General features: G+C 38.2%; 1 protein-coding gene across 11 annotated transcripts in view; it reads left to right on the top strand.

Annotated features, from left to right (window-relative positions):
- The window catches only part of Duox (dual oxidase), a 238,480-nt gene that overhangs the window by 27,977 nt on the left and 187,186 nt on the right, over positions 1 to 23,317 (top strand). For 5 of the 11 annotated variants that reach the window (XR_010949522.1, XM_067765630.1, XM_067765632.1 and 2 more), the window contains exon 2: positions 7,346 to 7,945. The exons of 1 other annotated variant lie outside the window; for it this stretch is intronic. Coding sequence is in view for 9 of the 10 variants with exons in the window: in XM_067765630.1 (XP_067621731.1) it covers positions 7,756 to 7,945 (190 nt within the window). In the remaining variant the exon portion in view is untranslated. Of the gene's footprint in view, positions 1 to 7,330; positions 7,946 to 23,317 lie in introns of all 11 variants that reach the window. 5 more of the 11 variants (XM_067765637.1, XM_067765638.1, XM_067765636.1 and 2 more) reach the window with 5 other exon arrangements.

Raw genomic sequence — 23,317 nt, 5'->3', positions numbered from 1 at the left:
CAGATAATTAATTTGTAAATGGAAATTTTGCGATCGGCTTTTAACTAACTTCTCGGTGATCCAGAGATTTTAAACTTAGCACATAGTTTGCGAGTCGATGGCACTACAGTTCGCGGAAAACAAAATGCCGCCAGTTGGCAGACGAATCCAGATAAACGAAAATCTCTAAAAAAAAACGCAGGGTGCGCTAGGTGGTGCGCTAAGTGAGATAACTACAAATCATTAAAAAACGAGGGGAATCTTGCAATCGTTTTTGAGTAACTTCCCTGTGAGCTGGAAGTATGGAACTTGAGCTGTAAATCAGAACCCGGTGACAATGCAATATTTTATCAAAAAAAAAATCCGCTAGGTGGCGCATGGATCGAGATTTAAGGAAAATTTATTTTAATTTGGGAATTTTTCAATCCATTTTTAACTAACTTCCCGGTTACCTAGAGGCTTGTAACTTAGCACATAGTTCGAGAACCGATGACAATACAATTTATAGAAAACAAAGTTCCACGAGGTGGCGTGCTGGTTGAGATAACTACAACTCCCTGAAAAACGAGGGGAATCTTGCGATCGATTTTTGAGTAACTTGCCGGTGAGCTAGAGACTTGAAACTTGGGACGTTTTTCAGAACGCGGTGAAAATGCAATATTTGATTTAAAAAATCGCTAGGTGGCACACGGATCGAGATAGTAAGAAAACAAATTTTAATTTCGGAATCTTTAAATCCATTTTTAACTAACTTCCCGGTTACCTAGAGACTTGAAACTTGGAACTTAGTTAGAGGCCTGGTGACAATACAACTTATAAAAAACAAGGTTCCGCTAGGTGGCGCGCTAGTCAAGATAACTGCAAATCCTTTAAAAACGGGGGCAATCTTGTGATCGATTTTCGAGTAACTTCCGATGAGCTAGAGACATGAAACTTGGGCCATAAATTCGAACCCGGTAACAATGCAATATTTTATCAAAAAATTCCGCTAGGTTGGGCATGGATCGAGATATTAGGAAAATTAATTTTAATTTGGGAATCTTTCAATCCATTTTTACTTCGCCAATTATGAGAATAATCGCCAACAGGAATCATTCATCCTCTTTGCCCAACTCACCCGCTCCACCAATATCAAGAACATCGAACAGCTATAATAATTCGCCGATTTATATGTAGCACACATACATCTATCTACAGTCACCTAAGCCGAATATAGATATAGACGTAGTACGTCCGAGCAACGCCACAGAACGGGTAGCTATTTTGAACAAATAAATAAAGAGAAGAATTTTCACTTAGGAATTACTTAAATTAATAATCAAATTTGCAATTGCTTTTTTGTAGGCAGTACTTAAAAGTTTAAAATAAAAAGATGATAATAACAATTTAAGGACTACCTTTATATAAATGGACACAAAAATAGAAGGCAATTTTTTCTTTAATACAGACATAGTCTTGTTGAATTTTGACAAAAAACTTTAACAATAGCTCTTGTAAAAGAATTTTGGGATTAAAACTATAAAGGTGGAGCGCAATCTTTCAATTTAATAGCGTTTTCTTTTCTGTAAAAATGTTGCCCTCAGTTGCACTCTTAAATTCTAACCTTTGATCTATTCACCTGCCGCTATGCAAAATGGCCCTTCTTCTTAGTTAATGAGACCCTTTTTCTTATTCGGTGGAAAATATTTTGTGAAAAGAACAAACAAACTCACAAGAGTGCTGTGAAGAACCAACAGGGCGACACTATTTTCAGAAAAGAAAACGCCATAAGGCAAACCATGTACTTGGGATTAACTAATTGATTATTTAAAATTTAAACACGCGCTCTACCTTTATAATTTTAAATCCCAAAATTCTTTTACAAGAGCTATTGTTAAAGTTTTTTAATCAAAATTCAACAAGACTATGTCTATATTAAAGGAAAAATTGCCTTCTATTTTTTGGTCCATTTATATAAAGGTAGTCCTTAACATTTTTTATCATCTTTTTATTAGTTTAAACGTTAAATGGCTTTAAAACCTTAGAACCGGGTGCTTATTTAGAACCCGGTACTTTTTGAGAAGCAGATACTTTTCGAATTTGGTACTTCTTCGGATACGAATACTTTTTTACTACCAGGAACTCTTTCACAATAGGATACTTCTCCGTGACCAGGTACTTTTTGAAAACCGCGTACGACCTTGAAATGGTGGGATATACTAATGCTTAGTTTCCATTGGGTCAAAATGACTATCATCGAAAGCTGCCTCAAACTGACCAGCTGTTTCTTTAGTAAAATATGTCTTTTTGGCTACCATCAAGGGTCGTGCGGCCCCCTTTTTTATTTCAAACGGCTTTTTACACTTTACATCATCACGGACCTTAGAAGATATTTGTGCCAGCATAACGGTGTGATTACTTAATTACTTACTTAATTGGCGCTTAACCGTTTAAATGGTTATGGCCGTCCAACAAGGCGCGCCAGTCGCTCCTTCTCTCTGCCAACCGGTGCCAACGGAGTGGGGGCCGCCCTCTACCTCTACTTCCATAGGCGGGTTCCGATAGAAACACTTTCTTGGCCGGAGCGTCATCTTTCATTCGCATAACATGGCCTAGCCAGCGCAGCCGCTGCGTTTCAATTCGCTGGATTATGTATGTTGATGTCTGCGTTTAGCGCGTACAGCTCATCGTTAAATCTTCTTCGGTACTCGCCATCGCCAACGCGTAGTGATTACGTGAAATTTTTTTTTTTTCAGATTCAAATAATGGTTTGGGTTTTGAAAAATGAAGGGATATTTAACGTTTATGGTTACCGTCTCAATTTCGTTACTTCGTTTTTACGTTTTGCAAACTTCTTCTTAAATTTTCTTTTTCTTGAGATTTCAAAACCATTTATTTTATTTATTTATTATTTTATAAGGAAACTAGCAGTTTCGTGAGGGTACAACCATAGTTAAGCTGCTGTAAATGGGATCGCCCCTCGTTTATAGCTTGTCAAGCCCTTTGAGTTTGTTTCAGACTTCAAATTATTATTATTATAGATAATTAAAGCTTTGAGAACCTTAGGCGTTTTTTCTTCGAAGTCATAATTTTCATGGGATTTTCAGATATGGCTAAATTAGGGGTGCTTAATTCTACGAATGCTTATACCCAGAGATGGGTATATTTATTGGTGATGAATGTCTTTATACTAAAGTTTAAATAAAATTGAAATCACTCTGTTAGCCCTGATTGAGGAGCTTGATGGGTAATACAATAACACAGCATGTACAAATACGTAATTGTTTATAAAAACCATGTTACCTAACGGAAGACGACCTTAACGGCTATACCTGAAAATGTTTTTGTTTATTTTTAATTCAAAGACAAAGCCGCAAAACCCACCTGACCGACAAAATATTTACATAAAGGAATGAATAAATTCAACTGTTCACTCAGCAGTCAAGCATAATTTACAATTATTACTACATAGTATATCATATGTATATATTTTGTATTGAGTATTCCATGGAAAATCGTAAATTTTTGCAGATTTTCAATTCATTATTTTTTAATTTGCAAAAAAAAAATGTTAAAGAAAAATAGGAAAAAACTAAATTCAAAAATGAGGTAAGTACCACATCCACACACAAAAAAATATAGTGCAGTATTACACTTTTAGAAGTAATATCAAAACTAATTTTGGATAAGAGATGTGAACAGTAAGCTGCAGTGGTGAGGTGGTAGTGTGGTCCGCTTTTCACGCCCTGGGTTCAAGTCCGACCGAAGCAGCATCAATTTTTTTATTGCTATTATGTAGGCTCAACTTATTAGTTTAGTTGCCAGCTGTATACGGCAAGCCACTGTTGACCTGAGCTCAAGTCCGGGCGAAGGAGCATCGAACTTGTTTACTATTATTATTATAATTTAAATTCTACTTTTAGAATACCACTTCTTGGGGATAAAATTAATACTATTTGATTTTTATATAGAACCACACCATTAAGTTTTCTCACTATAATTTTTTTGGAATGACATAAACCTAGTTTTTTTTGTTATTTTAACGAGCCTTGATACAAGTACAGCCAAATATAGTTTTGTGTTTTTTTTCAAATATTATTAGTTTTGCTTAAATTTCACTTGATCCAATTCAACCACTAAGTTCGCTGAATTTTTGACATCCCGTGCAAACGCATGTTTGTTTCTAGTTTTTCACACATATATATAAATATTTCAGAAGAGGGTTTCTATTTTTGGTTAGGGTCGAAAAATAAAAAAAATTCGTACGATTTGTCTCGTACCAACCGTGGAATAAATAAACAAATACAAGGCACGATATACCTCCGAAGAGAATTTAGGTCAAGTTCTCTTCCAATTTGTATCGTTCTCATTTTAAATTTTTCCTTCAAATTGGCGGGACGGCATTAGCAAAACTTTTCACTGAGAAGCTTTTCATGGCAGAAATATACCCGGAGTGTTTGCCAAGTCTTATTGAAAAAACTTGTTTCTAATTTTTTGATGTTGCTTTGCCGGTTGTTGAACGCAAGATATTAGGTGTGTAGGCAGAGCATGCTACCACCACACCACGGCGGCACGCGTGGAATGCTCCATATATATTAAAATCATGTATGTACTTAGATTGATGGTTAACGCGCTGACCGCTTAAGTGACCTCATTTGTACATAAGTTACTTTTAGTTAATGTGTGTGTGATTTGAAGAAAATTATATCTGGATAGGATTCATAAAAGAAAAATAAAGTTAGGGCGAAACCGCATTTTTTATACCTAGATGACTGCTTCAACAGCAGTTCATATGCTACAGGGTTTGAACGGCGATACCTTTGCCATTTATTTATTTATTTTTTTGAATTAGTCTACGAACATGAAAAATATTCTTACAGACTATTAGTAAATTAAAATTTTGCAAATTAGTAGATTATATTAAATTTAAAGTATACAGAAAACATGATTTCGAGACCGAAAAATCAATATCGATAAAATTAGAGATTATATTGAATTCATTAACAGCCCTTGACAAAGGAGCGTTCCAACGATAGTTTGTCTTAAAGTTTTCGCAATATAAAAAATATTTGAATATCGCAGTGTCTTTTGCGGGACATTAAAATAAATGTGCTCCAGAAGGTAAGTAGAGTCAACAGTTCCTTGTACAATGCCAAAAACAAAAGTTAACGAGAGGAGAGACCTTCTTTTTTTTCTAAAGATTTAAGATTTATTAACAATAATCGAGACCTGTAGGAGGGAACTGGTTCCGAGAAGCGAAGGCAAAGCAAAGCGTATTTAAGAAACACTTTTTGAACACGTTCTATCCCGTCTATCGTAAATTGTATTTGTATTTGTATTTTGTATTTGTATTTTATTAGGTAGAGGCTGCATACTCCAGATAGGGACGTACAAAAGTGGCATAAAGCCAACTCGGAACTATTTCTTCTAAGCATAGCATATGACTTGGATACTATAAAATTAAAGTGGCTGTTGAAAGAGAGCTTGGCATCAAAAATAACACCAAGATCCTTTATATAACTGGATATCTGCAGAGTATGAGCTGAAATACTGTAAGCTGATGCTAAAATATTATTAGATTTTGAAAAAGAAACATGAAAACATTTGCTGATATTAAGCGAAAGGTGCGACTTCAGGCACCACAAGTATAAACTATTAAGGTCTAATTGAATTTTAGCCACGTCAGTTAGATTGGTAACTCTCGAAAATATCTTCAAGTCATCGGCATATAGCAAAAAGTAACTGAACTTAAAGCATAAGGAAATATCATTTATAAACAAAACAAAGTGCAATGGACCAAGAATGCTACCCTGTGGGACACCCGATGTCGCAACATACGAATAAGAGAAGGCATTATCAGCCATACCCACGCATGCTCTATGACGTAAGTACGACTTAAGCCAAATCAAAAATCCAGAATGAAAGCCAAGACACTCAAGCTTCGCATTTAATCAATAATTTCGAACAGACAATTTTCGGCAAACGTTACCAAATACTACATTAAGAATTTTTTTTATTGATACAATTCGAAAAGGATAAAGTAAACGAAACTTTGTTAAGAAAACAAATAAAATATAAAACAAAAATTTTAAATATAACAAAATAAAATCAAAGAAAATTAGATAAGACAAAATTAAATATGATGATATAAAATAAAATAAAAAAATTTTAGCAATATAAAAAAATCTAATGAAATAAAATAAAATAATATAACATAAAATAAAACCAAATTTAATAAAATAATATTAAACAAAATAAAATAAAATAAAATAAACAACAGAGTGATGTAAATTGTGGAATTCTAACTAATGTGTTAATGTTTGTTTTGTTTATGTCATATTTTATGATAAATATACAGTATCCCTGATGAAGACGAAAAAATTTCATCGAAACGCGTAGGAGGAAAAGAGAAACCTTGTGTTTTGTCTTTATTTTATCGGCCGAAAAGCTCCAAATAATTAATAAATAAAATAAAGTAAAATAAAATAAATTAAAATAAAATAAAATAAAATAAAATGAAATTAAATTAAATTAATATAATAAATAAAATAAAACAATATAATAAAATAAAATAATATAACATAAAATAAAATAAAATTTAATAAAATAATATTAAACAAAATAAAATAAAATAAAATAAAATAAAACAAAATAAAATAAAATAATATTAAGCAAAATAAAATTAAATAAAAGAAAATTAGATGAGATAAACAAAATAAATAAAATAAAATAAAATAAAATAAAATAAAACTAAATACAATAAAATTATATAGTGGGATAAAATGAAGTAAAATAAAATAAATAAAAACTTAAATAAAACAGAATGAAATAACATATAATAGAATAAAATGAAATGAAAAGTGTTTTTCCATTCTCTTTATCAGGCTCTTCCACTCCTTCTTCTCTATCTTTTACTTTTCCTTCCTATAACAGTCCTTTTCCATTCCCTCTATCACACTCTTCCACTCTCTGTATGACGCAATGTGTGTATCTTCTCACACTAACAAATATTGGATTGCTGATATACAAAATATAACTTAACTCTTGTAGAAGGCGCAGCACCGTCTAATATGATTTGTTTGGGCCAAATAGACTTGAATTTGTAGTCAATTTTAATTTGGCGTGCCCGTATTTTCAAAATTGTACTTTGCCCCAAAATACCGAGTGATCTGTGAGGCTGCTGTGAAAGTGTGACTTAAATCGTTATTTATGAGTGAAAAATTTAGTGCCGATTCCTAATTGCTTCGTGATGCACTTTATCGGGAATAATTTGGCCCTTAGTCATATAACTAACTTAATTTTTTTCTTTTTTAATTAATTTTTATTAACTAAACAATGCTCATATGGCCTGCTCATTCGTTTATAATTAAAGTTTTTCTACTCATAGAGTATAATGCGAAATTGTAAAAAGGAAGCGTTTGTTGTAGAAATCATAAAGGCTGACATCGTAATCGTTACGCTAGTATTCGCAGCATATACATATGTACGTAAGTTATTAACAATAATAAAAACGAACGAAACAAAGAATCGACGACTAAAACCTACTAACATAAAAACAGCAACGAGTTATTATCATCAGCCACGAAACCAAAAATAATAAATGCAAACCCAGCCACAAAACAAATGCTTAGCAATGTGACAATGTAAAAAATTTAATAGTCAAATCAATTTTTTTTTTCAAAACTGCATTACGATCTCTCGCCGCCCTTTTTCGTCGATGGCCAAGTAAAGTATTTTGAAATTATAAAAAATCTACATAAGCAAAAATAGAAATATTATTATCATATTTATGTTAAAATGAGTGTAAAGAAGTCGGCCCCAGCGTGGGGTCATCAAGTCAGCCAACACTGCCAGGTGCCGCATCAACAGGCACATCAATCAGGAAGATTGCATTATTTCAGTGTAGTTAGCAGAATTACAATAAGCGAGAAAATATGGTTGACAATTGCCGTCATGTTCATCATATGTTTGGATGTGCATTGCCAAGGTGAGTCAAAACTAAAAAAAATACATATTGATTTCAGGTACTTTCATCTTGACTGACATGCAAACTAATTTTAATAATAAATAAGGTCTTAGTATTCAGAAGCTAAAGCTATTTTGGCCACTATCCCTTTTTGTCGATAACTGACGGCAATGGGGAACACCAAGGGAGATCGAGTCTTTATCTCTCCCTACAAGGTGTTATGGATATGTCCAAATACCGACCCTAGTGACATAGGCAGCTTATGACGTGAGGCAGAACTGTGTAAGTGCAAGAAGTTTAGGATGATAACTGACGGAAATATTGCAGGGACCAAAAAGTCCCACTGAAGACGGAAGGTTTCAAGACCGAAACAGATGCCTGCAGGATTGATAATGGCGACCTGGTAACCGACTTATAAGGTGTACTTGAGTTGTAGAGATAGTATTTCTCCTCACTGCAAATTAACGAGACAAATGACGAAACGGATACCCGATCACTGATTATGGAATATATGTTATGCCACCTGACTATGACGAGGTGGGAAAAGCAATACCCCAGATAAACACTATCAAGGCGCGGGTCCAACCAACTACTGCCGAACCGAAAAAAACATGAAGCCGCATAGCTGACAAAGAGCACCAACACCTTTGTTATATATGATGAGAGGTGCGCTTGCCTACTGATTAGAATTTAAGTATGGTTTGGACTAAATCACATAAGAGAGATCACTCAAACCCCACAACTTACAGCGAAGTCAGCCCACTATGAATTGATTGAACTTTTACAGTGCTACTATATGCCTTGGTAAATCTACTGTCTACCAGATCTTCTTGATACAAAAAATCTTTGGAAAACTCACTATAAGAGATTCGACACACACCATCCAGCTCTGGATCAGGATCAAATATCATTGGAACGATCCTGATCAGTTCTATGAGAAAAGCCTAAGTTTGGAGGGGTGACCCTACAGGAGAAACCTTGCACGAAATATCTAGGAATCATCCTAGACAGTAAGCTGTCATGGAAGCTCAACGTGGAGGAGAGGGTCAATAAGGCCTCAGCGGTACTTTATTCTTATAAAAGAATGCTGGGGTGTACGTGGGGCTTATCGCCCTCTCTTTCTCTTTGGGTTTTTACAGCGATTGTAAGCCCTATTCTATACTATGGAGTTCTTGTTTGGTGGAAAGCCACACAAAAAACAACCTACCTCAAAAAATTATAGGGGGTATGCAGACAATCAATGCTTAGCATTACGGGAGCCATGAAAACAACCCCGACGGCTGCGCTATATGCCATTCTGCACATTCCACCTGTAGGCCTGGTAGCAAAGAACATAGCGTTAACAACTGCAACCAGGCTCGGTGCCTCGAGGCATCTTAAAAGCCGACCATACGGCCATAGTAGTATAGCGTTATCAATCACAAGACGAACAGACTACCTGATTCCCTATCTGCGCTTCGAGGGAGATCTTAAGGCCACAATAGAAGTGGACGGTTGGCGCAACGGTGCTCAAATGGCGGACGAGGCGATACATGTGTACACAGATGGTTCCAAAGTAGTGGAAGGAGTAGGGTCTGCGGTATACTGTGCTGATCCGGAAATAAACAGATCCTACAGGCTGCCGTATTACTGTAGCTTTTTCCAAGCCTTTCCAAAGCAGTAGAAGCTCTGGAAGAGAATAGCTTAAGCTGCACCACGTTAACTTTTATATTGACAGTCAAGCAGCAATTAAGGCAATAATCTCGCATAGCACAGCATCTAAATACGTGTTAGAGTGTAAGCAGTCTCTGGAGAGAATCGGGACTGGCAGAAGCATACATCTATATTGGGCCCAGGGCAAATGGGAATTGATGGGAATGAAAAAGCGCATGAACTAGCTAAAAAGGGAGCATCCCATGAAGCTTGCTCCGTAGACGTCCCAATTAGACTGGGCGATATTAAGCGAAGGCGAGAGGTGCACATGATCGACCAAGCGGGTAAAGGCGTGGGTTCAGGCGCGGGGCTGCAAAGTGTCGAAAATTATGTGTGGGTGTTGCAACCATAGACTAACTAAGTTGTTTCTATTATTAAAAAAGAGGACTGTAGACTCATGACGGATATTCTGACTGGGCAATGCCTTCTGGCATCACATGCCTTTAAATTAGGCTTGGCCAGTGATAGCAGATGTAGGAATTGCGGGTTGGAGGAGGAAACGATCGAGCACATTCTGTGCTCGTACCCTGCCCTTACCAGGATAAGACTCCAGCTATTAGGAGTGATACAGCTGTCAGATCTAGAAGCAGCAGGTGGCTTAAGTCCTAGGAAACTTCTAGTATTTGCCAAGAGGACGCAGTTATTTTATAACATAGGTCCTGGTTTTTCAGTTTGGTCGTTAAAAGAAACTTCTGGTAACACTACGGACTCATTCAGTATATGTGAGGTCCTCATGGACCGGCCAGTTCAACCTGACCTAACTATAATAAGGTGCCTGTTATTTTCACAATTTTTTCCCGAATCGCTCCATAAAATTTTACTTAAAAAGTTAAAACAAATTATTAAACTAATAACTAGTATTATTAGTTCCTTACACCATGCCACAAATGCGACATATTTTCCATATAAAAGTGTATGGGATTTTACATTTAAAAAAGCTAGCGTACTTATGTTTAACAAAAGAGTCGGCAGTTTAAACACGTTCAAAAATGTTGGCAGGGGGCCAAAAGAAATGTTTTCAACTAAATAACTAAATGTTTTCAACTAAAATTAAAAATTTATTGACTGCTTAGTGGAAAAAATTTGTTAAATATCGTAAGTGCTGCCAAGCAAAAAGGGTTAGTTGTCAAAAATGTTCAACAAAAGGTTAGATATCAGGGTAACAGCGTTGTTGTTGCATTTGCATGTAACATTTTTTTGGTATCTGGATCAAGTTTCATTGGAACGCAACAAATGTTGATCAATTATGCAAAAATTTGTCGCACCGCTGTCGCTACTGTGAGGTCGCTTAATATGTACGGATCTTAAACGATTAAATCGTAGTCTGATGATAGTGATGGGTTAAGACTATTCGTATTGAGGAACTTTTACTACACGTGGTGTGTAACAACTGCCATTATAATTTTGATTGAACCGTTATTCTTTGCGAGGAGCCCTAATATAGCACTACGATTTCAATATTTCGTAAATGCAATTTTTTAATGAAATAAAACAAATTCAAGATTACAACATCTTCACTTGTTTTTGTTTTTTTCTTTGTATGAGCAATTCTCAGTAATTGTCTGTCTATTAAATTCCAAACACTCATTATTTTCTGCTCATATCCTACAGCTAATGTGTTTGTACATTTCATAAGTTGCTCATCAGCACCTAAAATAAATTAAAAAGTTCCGATTAAAATAGCAACAAAGCTAAACAAAACAAACAAACAAACTATAAAAAATTCATAAAAAAAAGATTATGTGTAGCTGCCGTCATAATTGACGTTTCAAGCGATCAGCGGTTCACATAAACTCGCTCATTGTATACGGTCATAAAAGACATTTATCTTACTCTTCAGCCAATTAATCACTTTTAATATAAAAAAAATTATTTGAACATGCAAAAAATAAATATTTCGCTGCTGCACTTAAAACATTCAAATGTGAAGACGAACTATCCAAACGTAAGAAGGTCCGTTACCAAATTACTTGAAGTAAAACCAAATTACTTAAATAAATAAAATAAATGTAAGGCGCGATAACCTCCGAAGAGATCTAAGGCCGAGCTTCTCTTCCAATTTGCGTCGTGCTCCTCTTGATTTTCCCTAAAAATTGGCCGGACGGGACCTACATGTTTTATGCCGACTCCGAACGGCATCTGCAAGGCATATGAGTTTTCACTGAGAGCTTTCCATGACAGAAATACACCCGGAGCGCTTGCCAAACACTGCCGAGGGGCGACCCCGCTTAGAAAAATTTTCTTCTAATTGAAAAACCTTATTTCTAAAATTTTGATGTTGCTTTGCTTGGGGTGCGAGCCCAGGCCATACGGTGTGATAGGCGGAGCACGCTACCATCACACCACGGTGGCCGCCGCCACCAAATTACTTAGTTTCCTTTAGAAACCCCAAAAGACTGGGGCTTGTATTGTAGGAAGCTGAGAGGGCTATTGCTTGCCACGCCTGCTGTAAGTGCGGACTTGTCCCTAACTGGGATAGACGTTTTGGTGGTAAACTTATAGTCGGCAAGTAATAGCGCCTTTGAACTGTCCTGTCCAATGAAAACATACAGGGAAAGGAAGGTCTGATTCCCTTGACGACCTTGGAACTTACAATTGGCAGCTTTTCAATAGAGCCTGGAGGAGTAAACAACCCTCGGACTGGGAGCACTGTAAGGTGAATCTGTAGGTTTATAAATACGAAGTCTGCGAAAATGTGCAATGAATCCGCGAGGCGTAGAAAAATACTTTCAAGGAATCCTGCCCTGAGTGAAGATAATGGGGGCTAGTGGATAAGTAGCGAGAAAGCAATAAAGATTTTTTTCGACAATTATTTTCCCGATGTGCCAGCTGCACGGAAGTCTTCGCCTGCACAGTAGGCGATTTTTGGCTATGCAGCAATGTTTGCCACTCCCCTACGAGTAATTCAAAGAAAATTGGGCTATAAATTCGTTCAAGCCCTAAAAGTCTCCGGGCCCGGATGGCATCATTCCTGCGCTATTTCTATGTTCTTTAGGGGTATCCTGCCGTTGGTAGGCTTAGGCATATTCCGAAGTTTTAGAGCACGGTCAAGGTTATCTTCATTCCAAAATCTGGCAGAGCTCTCATGTTCACCTAAGAATTTCGGGCCAATCAGTCTCTCGTCATTTCTTTTTAAAACGTTGGATCGCTTCATTGGACGGTACCTACAGGGGGTTATTCTCGGCTTCGCAGCATGCCTATTGTAAAGGTAGATCAACGGAAACGGCTCTCCATTCGATTATTAAGCAATTAGAGAGGTCCCTAGAACACAAGGCATGGGGCGGTTAACAATGTCTTACCTGGGGCCACCGAAAGGGCTCTGGTTGGTTTAGGAGTTAAGGCGCATCTGGTTGAATTCATTCTGCAGCAGCACTGTCGCAGCGGAGTGGGGATGCCATAATCGAGAGAAAGTACTTTGGTACTTTCTGATGGTTAAATATTAAGGCATTATTTGGGACAAGAAACCGAAATCAATGTGGAAGATAGGGTCAGAAGGCCGCGGTTGCCTTGTACGGCAAGAGACGGGGATCTCGCCAACGATAGTATATTGGCTTTATGAAATGGTTGTAAAACCGATCCTGCTGTATGGTGTGCTGGTCTAGGAATGTACTGGATACGGCGAGTACCACTAGCTGGTTGGTATCAGCGACGCTCTTAGAACACCACCTACCTTGGCATTGAATGTCATGCTGAACATACATCCGGTCAGGCTTTGTGGGGCTTTGGGCTTTCTGACTTCGGGCACTCTAGCCTTCGACTTTATCCCTGACAGTCCGCTCGAGAGAAGAGCTGTGAAGGGGACTCATCTGGGGCAGGGAACCAGTTAACTTGTTCACGGATGGGTCGAAGTTGGACAGAAAGATTGAGGGCAGTCTTTTGTCAAGAGATAAATCCAAGATGCAAGTTTAAGTTGGCTGATCGCTGCAACGTCCTGCAAGCGAAATTTGCCGCGATTAACGATGCGGTGGATGAAATGCTATCCAGTGCTACTACGGCTAGGGAATTTCACATCTACTGAGACAGCCAAGCGGTCATCAAGGCCTTGAGTTCAACTATAGTGCAATCGAGGGTGGTCTGGGAGTGCCTAACCTCGCTTGCGATTGCATCGAACTATTTTCTTATTGGGATTATTTGGGTCCCGGGCAATGGTGATATCCCGGGCAACCCTCAAGCGGATATATTACACTGCCTCGGTACAGCTGAACCGTATGAAGATAGCTGTAGAGATTTCGGTATTCCGCTGGACACCTAAGGTCTGCTACTGTATAGTTGGGACTTCAATCAGCACGCAACGTTAAGCGGACACCATCTCTTGCAAGATACAAGAGAGCAAGATGCTTCTGGCTGGAAGTAGATGGCAGGAGGTCTGTCGAAATGATTGGGTTTACTAGGGCTCATCTATCAACGTCTTTGGAGTTTTGACAGGACACTGTGGAATGGGAATGTATCTATACTGGAAACCTCATCCTGCTGCAGCTGTATGCAGGATGATGATGTGGAATTATTGAGTCACATGATGCTCGATTGACCAGATTTGTCAGAACTACCAGGGCAGCTACCACCTAACCTAACCTAGGTCTTTATTTATCAGTTCAAACACCCTTCGACACGTTTAGCTTCGGATGAAACAAAAGATTATAGGTACGCAGTGCTAGGGTATTACAATATTTGACCAGTAGTATATGAAAACTCGTCATATGCTATGGCAATAAGATTTGGCAAATGATAAAGTGCAAGTTCAAAATGAAGAGTCAATTGTAAATGAGAACCCGGCAAAAGAAAGTGTGAAACCATCATTTGTATTTGGGAATAGTCGGTTGTAAACGAGAATAGTCAAGTTCACATTCAAGAACGTCTTAGGCAAATGAGAACATTCATTCGTTAATGCGGAATAGTAAATTCGATATTTGAATAGTAAAGTTAGAATTAGAAGGCGTTCATCAACAACTGATTTGTCTCAGTTACAAGCTTTCGGAATTTTATTTGATGCTTTCTTCTTTACAACGGACTAATATCATATCGAAGGGAAGCTATAGCCTTTAAAACACACTGTTCTCACTTTCATATGACGTTTTCGAATTGACAATAAACTATTCTAGTGTACAACTAACTATTCTCACTTAATATTTATATAGGCCCTCGAGCTTTGGTTTGACGTTTTCGCATTTTGTAACTGTTCTCATATCGAGTTGATGCTTTCTAATTTACAAATGCAAACGTTGTTGTGAACTAAGAACGGTAAATACCAATTTGGAACACGCTTAGACGAACTTACGCACGTTATTTAATTTATTATTTTTTTTATCCTAAAAAGTTGTTTATATATGAGGGCTATACTTATCGCAATTGTTTGCAATTCACCACCAGACAAAGCGTTATCGGAAAAATAAAATATTTACGTTTATAATACAAGCAAAAATTTGTCTATTGATTTGGTAATAAACTGCATCCCAGAAATCACTAAAATAATTTTGTTAATAAAGATTGAAAGCGGTGTCAAGATATACACGACATCACAATTTTTTGAAATGAATACCGTTAAACGATTAAACGTGTAGACACCAACTTGCACACAATTTTAGCCTTATACACAGGCCCATTCATACATACATAAGTAAATTGATTTCAAATACATATTTTATGGTTAGTGGTGAGTAACAGTGGAAATTTTAGCGCGCTGGCCCTCGTTGTTTTCTCAAACAGTGAACACATTATTGAATAGTTTAGAAAGACACCGTTGAGTATTTCAGATGCATACAATTATTAAATAGAACTGTTAGTCTAAAATATGTATATTGGAAATATTTTCCGTCATCCCATGTCAAATTTTGTTTGGAGACAAACCGGTTTCGGCGTTGCGCCATCGTCAGTGTCATTTTCGGTTCGTTGATTTTCCGACAGGGCGGATAAATTGATGTATATTGGAACGATTTTCCGTCATCAATTGTCGAATTCTCAAATTTTCTAAGCCCTCAACGAAAGCAAAATGACGCTGATGATGGCGCTACGCCGAAACCGGTTTGTCTCCAAACCAAATTTGACGTGGAATGGCAGACATTTTTTTAAATATACATCAACTATCCACCCTGTCTGAAAATTAATAAAACAAAACGAATTACTTAGTATAAAATATTTGGTTTAAAAATAAACACATGTTGGAGAGATCTACACTTTGAGTTAGAATGTAGGTAGGTAGGTTGAACTGGCCGGTCCATGAGGACCTCACATAGACTGATTGAGTCCGTAGTGTTACCAGAAGTTTGTTTTAACGACCAAACTGAAAAACCCTATCAAAAACCAGGACCTATGTTATAAAATAACTCCGTCCTCTTGGCAAATAATAGAAGCTTTCTAGGAATTAAGCCACTTGCTGCTTCTAGATCTGACAGCTGTATCACTCCTAATAGCTGGAGTCTTAGCCTGGCAAGTGTAGGGCACGAGCACAGAACGTGCTCGATCGTTTCCTCCTCCAACCCGCACTTCCTACACCTGCTATCACTGACCAAGCCTAATTTAAAGGCATGTGACGCCAGAAGGCAGTGTCCAGTCAGAATACCCGTCATGAGTCTACAGTCCTCTCTTTTTAATGATAGAAGCAACTGTGTTAGTCTAAGGTTGTAAGACCTACACATAATCTTCGACACTTTACAGCCCCGCGCTTGAACCCACGCCTTTTCTGCTTGGTCGATCATGTGCACCTCTCGCCTTCGCTTAATCTCGCCCAATCTAATTGGGACGTCTACGGAGCAAGCTTCAAGGCATGCGCCCTTTTTAGCTAATTCGTCCGCTTTTTCATTCCCATCTATTCCCATATGCCCTGGGACCCAATATAGATGTATGCTTCTCCCTGTCCCGATTCTCTCCAGAGACTGCTTACACTCTAACACGCATTTAGATGCTGTGCTATGCGAGATTATTGCCTTAATTGCTGCTTGACTGTCAATATAAAAGTTAACACGGTTGCAGCTTAAGCTATTCTCTTCCAGGGTTTCTACTGCTTTGGTTACGGCTAATATTTCCGCTTGGAAAACGCTACAGTAATCCGGCAGCCTGTAGGATCTGCTTAATTCCGGATCAGCGCAGTATACCGCAGACCCTACTCCTTCCACTATTTTGGAACCATCGGTGTACACATGTATCGCCTCGTCCGCCATTTGCGCACCCTTGCGCCAACCGTCCACCTCTATTGTGGCCTTAAGATCTCCCTCAAAGTGCAGGTAGGGAATCATGTAGTCTGTTCGTCTTGTGACTCAGGACGCTATACTACTATGGCCATATGGTCGGCGCTCAAGCTGCCCCGAAGCATCGAGCCTGGTTGCGGTCGTTAACGCTTTGTTCTTTGCTACCAGGTCTACAGGTGGAATGTGCAGAATGGCATACAGTGCAGCCGTCGGGGTTGTTTTCAGGGCTCCCGTAATGCAAAGCATCGATAGTCTGCATACCCCCTCTAATTTTTTGAGGTATGTTGTTTTTTGTGTGGCTTTCCACCAAACAAGAACTCCATAGTATAGAATAGGGCTTACAATCGCTGTAAAAACCCAATGAGAAAGAGAGGGCGATAGGCCCCACGTACACCCCAGCATTCCTTTACATGTATAGAGTGCCGTTGAGGCCTTCTTGACCCTCTCCTCCACGTTGAGCTTCCATGACAGCTTACTGTCTAGGATGATTCCTAGATATTTTGTGCAAGGTTTCTCCTGTAAGGTCACCGCTCCTAACTTAGGCCTGGTCCAATTTGGGACCTTGTACCTCTTTGTAAACAAGACCATATCCGTCTTCTCCGCATTGACTTTCAGCCCGACATTAGATGCCCAGGTATGAATATCCCGAAGCGCCCGATCCATCAAAGAACTAATCGTTGGAAGGCATTTTCCACTTATGACAATTGCAACGTCATCTGCGTAAGCCGTAAGTTTTACGGGTCCCTTATCGAATTGCCTGAGCAGTTGGTTGATGACCAGTGTCCACAGCAGAGGTGATAGCACCCCTCCCTGCGGCGTGCCCCTGTCCACTGATTTCGTGGCCTCGTACAATCCCCATTGTGATGTAATCTTCCTGCAATTTAACATGCAGCCGATCCATCTGATTAAGGCAGGATGTACTTTAATGTAATTAAGACCATCCATAATCGCCCATTTTGCAACATTATTGAAAGCCCCGGCAATGTCCAAGAAGACTCCTAGAGCATACTCCTTATATTCCAGGGATTTCTCTATGCTTATTACCACCCTATGCAATGCGGTGTCTACCGACTTGCCTTTGGTGTACGCATGCTGTGTTGTGGAGAGCAGCTTTTCATCCACGTTGGACTTTATGTACACATCTATCAGCCTCTCAAAGGTTTTGAGCAGAAATGATGTTAAGCTAATGGGTCTATAGTCTTTGGGATACACGTGACCGATCTTCCCCGCCTTTGGTAGAAAAGCTACACGAGCAGTTCTCCAAGAGTGCGGTACATGATTCAGTCTTATGCACCCATCGAATATTATTTGAAGCCATTCCACGACCGCCCTACTTGAGACTTGTAGCATGGCCGGGAATATACCATCTGGGCCCGGCGATTTAAACTTAGAAAACGTCTTCACTGCCCACTCGATCTTGGTATCGGTCACCAAGCCCGGCACCACTAGCTCCGTGATCGAAGTGTGAGTGATGTCTGCTGGTTCTTCTAAACCGTCTCCCGATGGGAAAAGAAGCACCTCAAGGGATTCCTCACTATCACGTGACCATTCCCCGTTCTCTTTCTTTATTAGTCCCTGGACTATGTTTCCCTTTGCTAGGACTTTTTTCAACCGGGCTGTTTCACTGGAGCACTCTATGTCCGTACAGAAACTTTTCCATGAGTTTCTCTCAGCCCTGGTAATTTCACGCTTGTAGATCCTCAGTAGATCCCTGTACTCGTCCCGACACGCTTCGCTTTCCGCGGTCTTTGCGAGTTTAAACATTTCTTTTACCTGTCTTCTTAGAAGACTCAGCTCATTGCTCCACCATGGCGGCTTTGCTTTTCCTCTGAATCTTCTTAGAGGGCAAGCTTTGTTATACGAGCGTCCTTGTTAGGAATTCATTCGACTCCTCCAGTTCCTCTACATTAGCAACCTCTTTGGGTTGTCCCAGTTTCGTTTCTACATGTTTCTGGAATTTAGTCCAATTCGTTGCCCTAGGGTTTCTAAAGGTTCCTCCCTTCTCTACCCTCTTTAGTGGGATGCTGAAGCTTATATACGCATGGTCGGAGAAGGATGGTCTATCGAGAACCATCCAATCATACCTTGATATATCACGCTCGGAGCTCAATGTAATATCCAGAACATTGCTGGATGTTGGACCAATGTATGTAGGAACATTTCCCCTGTTGGCATTCTAACTAGTTAGAATGTTAATACACACATTTTTTATGAAGGCGGTATAGAGCGTCGAGATAGGATTTTAGTTTTCTCGAAAGGAGCACTTGTTGGAAAGAGTGATTCTCCGTTTAATTTCTATACTGACGTGGTCGCTGGCGGCGTCCGAAAAGCGAAACTCTTTGTAGTCTCGATTTTGGATCAGATTGTGTCTACCAAGTCCTTCTTGCGGTCGTTCACAGCAGGTGCTACTTGTTTCGCCTCTTTATTTAACCTGCTAAGGTTAGTGATAACAAAATCATCAGCAAACTTCAGCAATTGTATGCTTTCACAACTCATTATATCATTGCTGTTGAAATCTGTAACTAAAATTCAGCAGTATACAAGCCAACAAAAAGATTGTGGGAATCGATTGTGCAACTCTGATCGATAGTAGATATACAAGATATAAAGCCTCACAGCTTCAATATTCTCGATAACAATTGTTATGTTTTGGGCAGTGCATACTTAAATTTCAATCTGAAAGCATACGCCTGTCCGACAATATTTTGCATAGGATTGGATGCATGCTCTTCACTAATCTTCTCTCTTCGCCACAATCGGATGACACTCTCTAGCAATGAGGAGAAGTGCTAAATCTGTAAAAAATAAGGGGTTTTCCCCGTCCGCTAGGATCTGAAGCTCCTCGCATTCACATCGTTTTTTTCCACGTTTCATCCTTCTAAATATGCGTCTCTCTTCCTTTTCGAATCAAAAGCACTCCTTTATATGGCGCGTTGTTGCGTTTTTATGCAGAGTGGCCCTTGAGGTAGCTTCCTTTTTTTTCAAGACGTCACAAGTTTCCTTTCGTGGGTACGTTGAAAACTTATAGAGTCCACCCGCCGGTACATTGTGAGTGAAAAATGTGTCTTCCAGCAAGTAGAAGTGAAATCGAAGTGGAGTAATCATTACCGGCCTGGTACATTAAAGGCTTCATAGCGGCGAACTTTCCTTGTGATCACTTTCTTTGCTATACAAAGGAGTATCTATTTTTACTGGTGTTATAAATTCCCCAAGCATGGTTTTGATGTTATGGCGGGGGAAGTCATCGTATGTCTTTTCCAAAAACTAAAAATAAATACAAGTTGTGATAGACCTTTGAAGTGATTTGTGCCAAGCCGGAAACGCGTCGTGCTACTTTTTAAAAAAAAAAAATACTACTTCTACTGCTACTTTTTTACTTTACTTGAAATTGGCGGGGCGGGGCCTAGATTTTGTATGCCGACTCCGGCAAGAAGCTTTGCATGACAAAAATACACTCACAGTGTTCGACAAAGCACTACCGAAGAGTGATCTTGCTTAGAATATTTTATCTAATTGAAAAAAACTTTTTTTCTAAAGATTTGGATGTTGATTTTCCCGGGCCTTGCACCCAGTAGTTTGGTAGGCATAGCAGACTAGCACCATGCCACGGTCCCCGTCGTCTTTCTACCCTCCCATAAATGAAGTGTTATATTGAAAAAACACACTTTAATGCGAATCGCTGTTTCACGCTCGTTTACGGTAGTGAACGACTTAACCTGACTGTCCATTGAACGCGGCTCCCATTTTCCTCTTCATAGCCACATCTGTATATGTAACAAGGCCCTATTGTTTTCATGATCTGCCACATCGAACCTGCATCCTGAATGGTGGTTATGATTTTTGTCCATTTATGCAAAGGAAATGCTTAAAATGTTTTTTTATTTCCTACTTTTTAGTTCTACAGAAAAAGAGTAGTGCCTTATTTATTGCAAGGTGAAAAACTTACTTTTAGTAATTCAGACTGCATACAATACTTGTATATATACATTAAGGTACATATCAGAAAAATGCGTCGAGCTACATTGGTTTTTAATTTGATTATGTGCCAAGCTTGAATTGCTACAAGTGAGAATGTGGATGATGTTCCAAGATTATAGCTCAAGTCAAGAAGTCGATTGAAAATTGATCGCAAGATTCCTTCCGTTCCGTACCCCCCTATAGACACTTTTTGTATTAGGTTTTATACTGTCATCGTTCTCTGAATTAAGTTTGAAATTTCAAGTCTCTAGCTCATCGAGAAGTTACTAAAAAGCCAGTTTCAAATATCCAAATTCTCATCTAATTATTTCGATCCATGCGCCACCTAACGGATTTTTTCCCTTTTGTTCCTTTTACACGGTGTACAACCTAACTGTGTAGTTTCACGTTTGTAGCTCAATGAGGAGTTACTTAAAAATCGATCCCAAAATTCCAATTTTCAAATTCTTATCTAATTATTTCGATCCGTGCGAATTTTTTTTATTTTTAATTGCATTGTCTCGGTGACTTAATCTACCTGTGAAGTTTTACGTTTGTAGCTCAGTAAGAAGTTACTTAAAAATCTAACGCAAGATTCCCTCCCTTCCGTACAATTTTTCCAAATATATCGATCCGTGCGCCCCCTAGCGAAACTTTTTGTTATGCGTTTTATACTGTTATCAGCCTATGAATCAAGGTTGAAGTTTCAAGTCTCTAGCTCATCGAAAATTACCTAAAAGCTGGTTTAAGTTCTCATCTAATTATTTCGATCCGTGCGCCACCTAACGGATTTTTTTCCATTTTCTTGCGTTGTCTCGGTATTTTAACCTATATGTGAAGTTTCACGTGTGTAGCTCAATGAGAAATTACTTAAAAATCGATTGCATGATTTTTATTGAAAACGCGGATAAACATTCAACCACCTAATATACGAGTAAAGGAAATAAAATAAAAAATTATATCTTTTTACATTGAAATTTTCCTCAATTTAAAGAAATGGAAATGTTTTTACTCGTTTTAGGTAAGTTTTTTTGTGAGTGCTGGAACCTGCCGTCAAATTGAAGTCCTTGAAACGTTTCTAGGGGCCTCATCAGAAAACGGGATGTCATCTGAGGCTTTTTGCTTCATTATTATAGATTTTTACATGACAGGTATCAAACCCAGCGCTCAACTCAGGTACAAAATTTTGACTTTAGTCGCCTTTTACGACAGCCATACCGTAATATTCTGAGCCCCCTAAAAGCAGATTAGCTGGGGTGCATTCAACGTTGAAGTCACACTGACACTGACAACACAATGGCCCACGACCACGCTTTGTTACAACGAACAACACAACATAACTACTGCTAATATTAAAAAAAAGAATTAAATCCAAGTAAGAAATCAAATTGTATACGTAAGTTATGTGCGCGACAAACATTTGTCATCGCCAAACAAAATATTCGCACTGCATACTGGTATAACCAAATTTGTTACACTGCTACTTGTATGGATTTACTTTTAATTAACAGCATAATTGCAGACTCGAATACCAATTTATAAAAATCTGATTCTGAACGTGAGTTTGGGGGTTATGTAGCAATTCGAAAATGCCACTTGTTTGTTATTTGTAGCTGTTAATTGCTGCCATTTACGACTAACAACGAAAATATGCACTTAACTTCATTAAAGACATAAACAAAAAGTGCAGCAAATGTGTTTAGTTGCGTTGTATGACCTTTGAAAATTTAAATCTTAACGTACATACAAATATATACTATTTACGATCTCCTGCCGGTCTTTACTTGTCAGCTGTCTAATTGGCCGGCAATGTTAATATCACCTAGGGATGCAAACGATATATCGATGTTTACAAAATATCGATGATTGGTTCATAAACATCGGTGTTGTAGCATCAGTGTTAGGCCTCTAAAAACATTGATACCTCGTTTCTTAAACGATTTTTTACCATCGATATTTTCGAAAAATTACATTTGCCCCAGCCTTTATCTTTACTTCTTACTGGGAACTTAGAGAGCTCTGAAAATGATTAGCTATTTGTTACCGGCAGTTGCTAACATTCGCCAGATGCCAGCGCAATGGAATATAAGTTTTTATTGATAGATGATTGATTGATAGAACAGCTGATGTCTGTTGATATTTGATATGAGACTTACATATTTTTTTTGCGCAAGATGCGCACGGGTGCGGCGAGTAACATTTAAAACAGATCGAAGTATCATTCATAAATATCGAGCTTTTTGACATCGATATTTTTCTTTTGAAAAACTTCACTAATAATAGCTGCCCAATATTTAATGCGAAATCAAAAGTATTTAATTGAAAGTTTTGTTTTATTTTGGTAAATGCTGCTTAGTCATCGCCGCCGTAAAATACAAAAAAAAAAATTGGTTAGCCTATGCCAAATGTTAGTGGTAATTGTTGTTAGAATATGCTTAGGATTCATGCTCAAATTTAGTTATTTAAATACTGATTGGTTGTGGTAATTATTCCAATAATGATAATTACAGCTGCAACATAAAAATGCAAACAATAAGGCCAAGTTTCATGTGGGTGTAATTTT

The sequence above is a fragment of the Eurosta solidaginis genome, chromosome 2 (assembly GCF_040869045.1).
Source record: "Eurosta solidaginis isolate ZX-2024a chromosome 2, ASM4086904v1, whole genome shotgun sequence".
Lineage (NCBI taxonomy): Eukaryota > Metazoa > Arthropoda > Insecta > Diptera > Tephritidae > Eurosta > Eurosta solidaginis.
The sequence above is the reverse complement of the archived record's forward strand: the minus strand, read 5'-3'. Positions and strand labels throughout refer to the sequence as shown.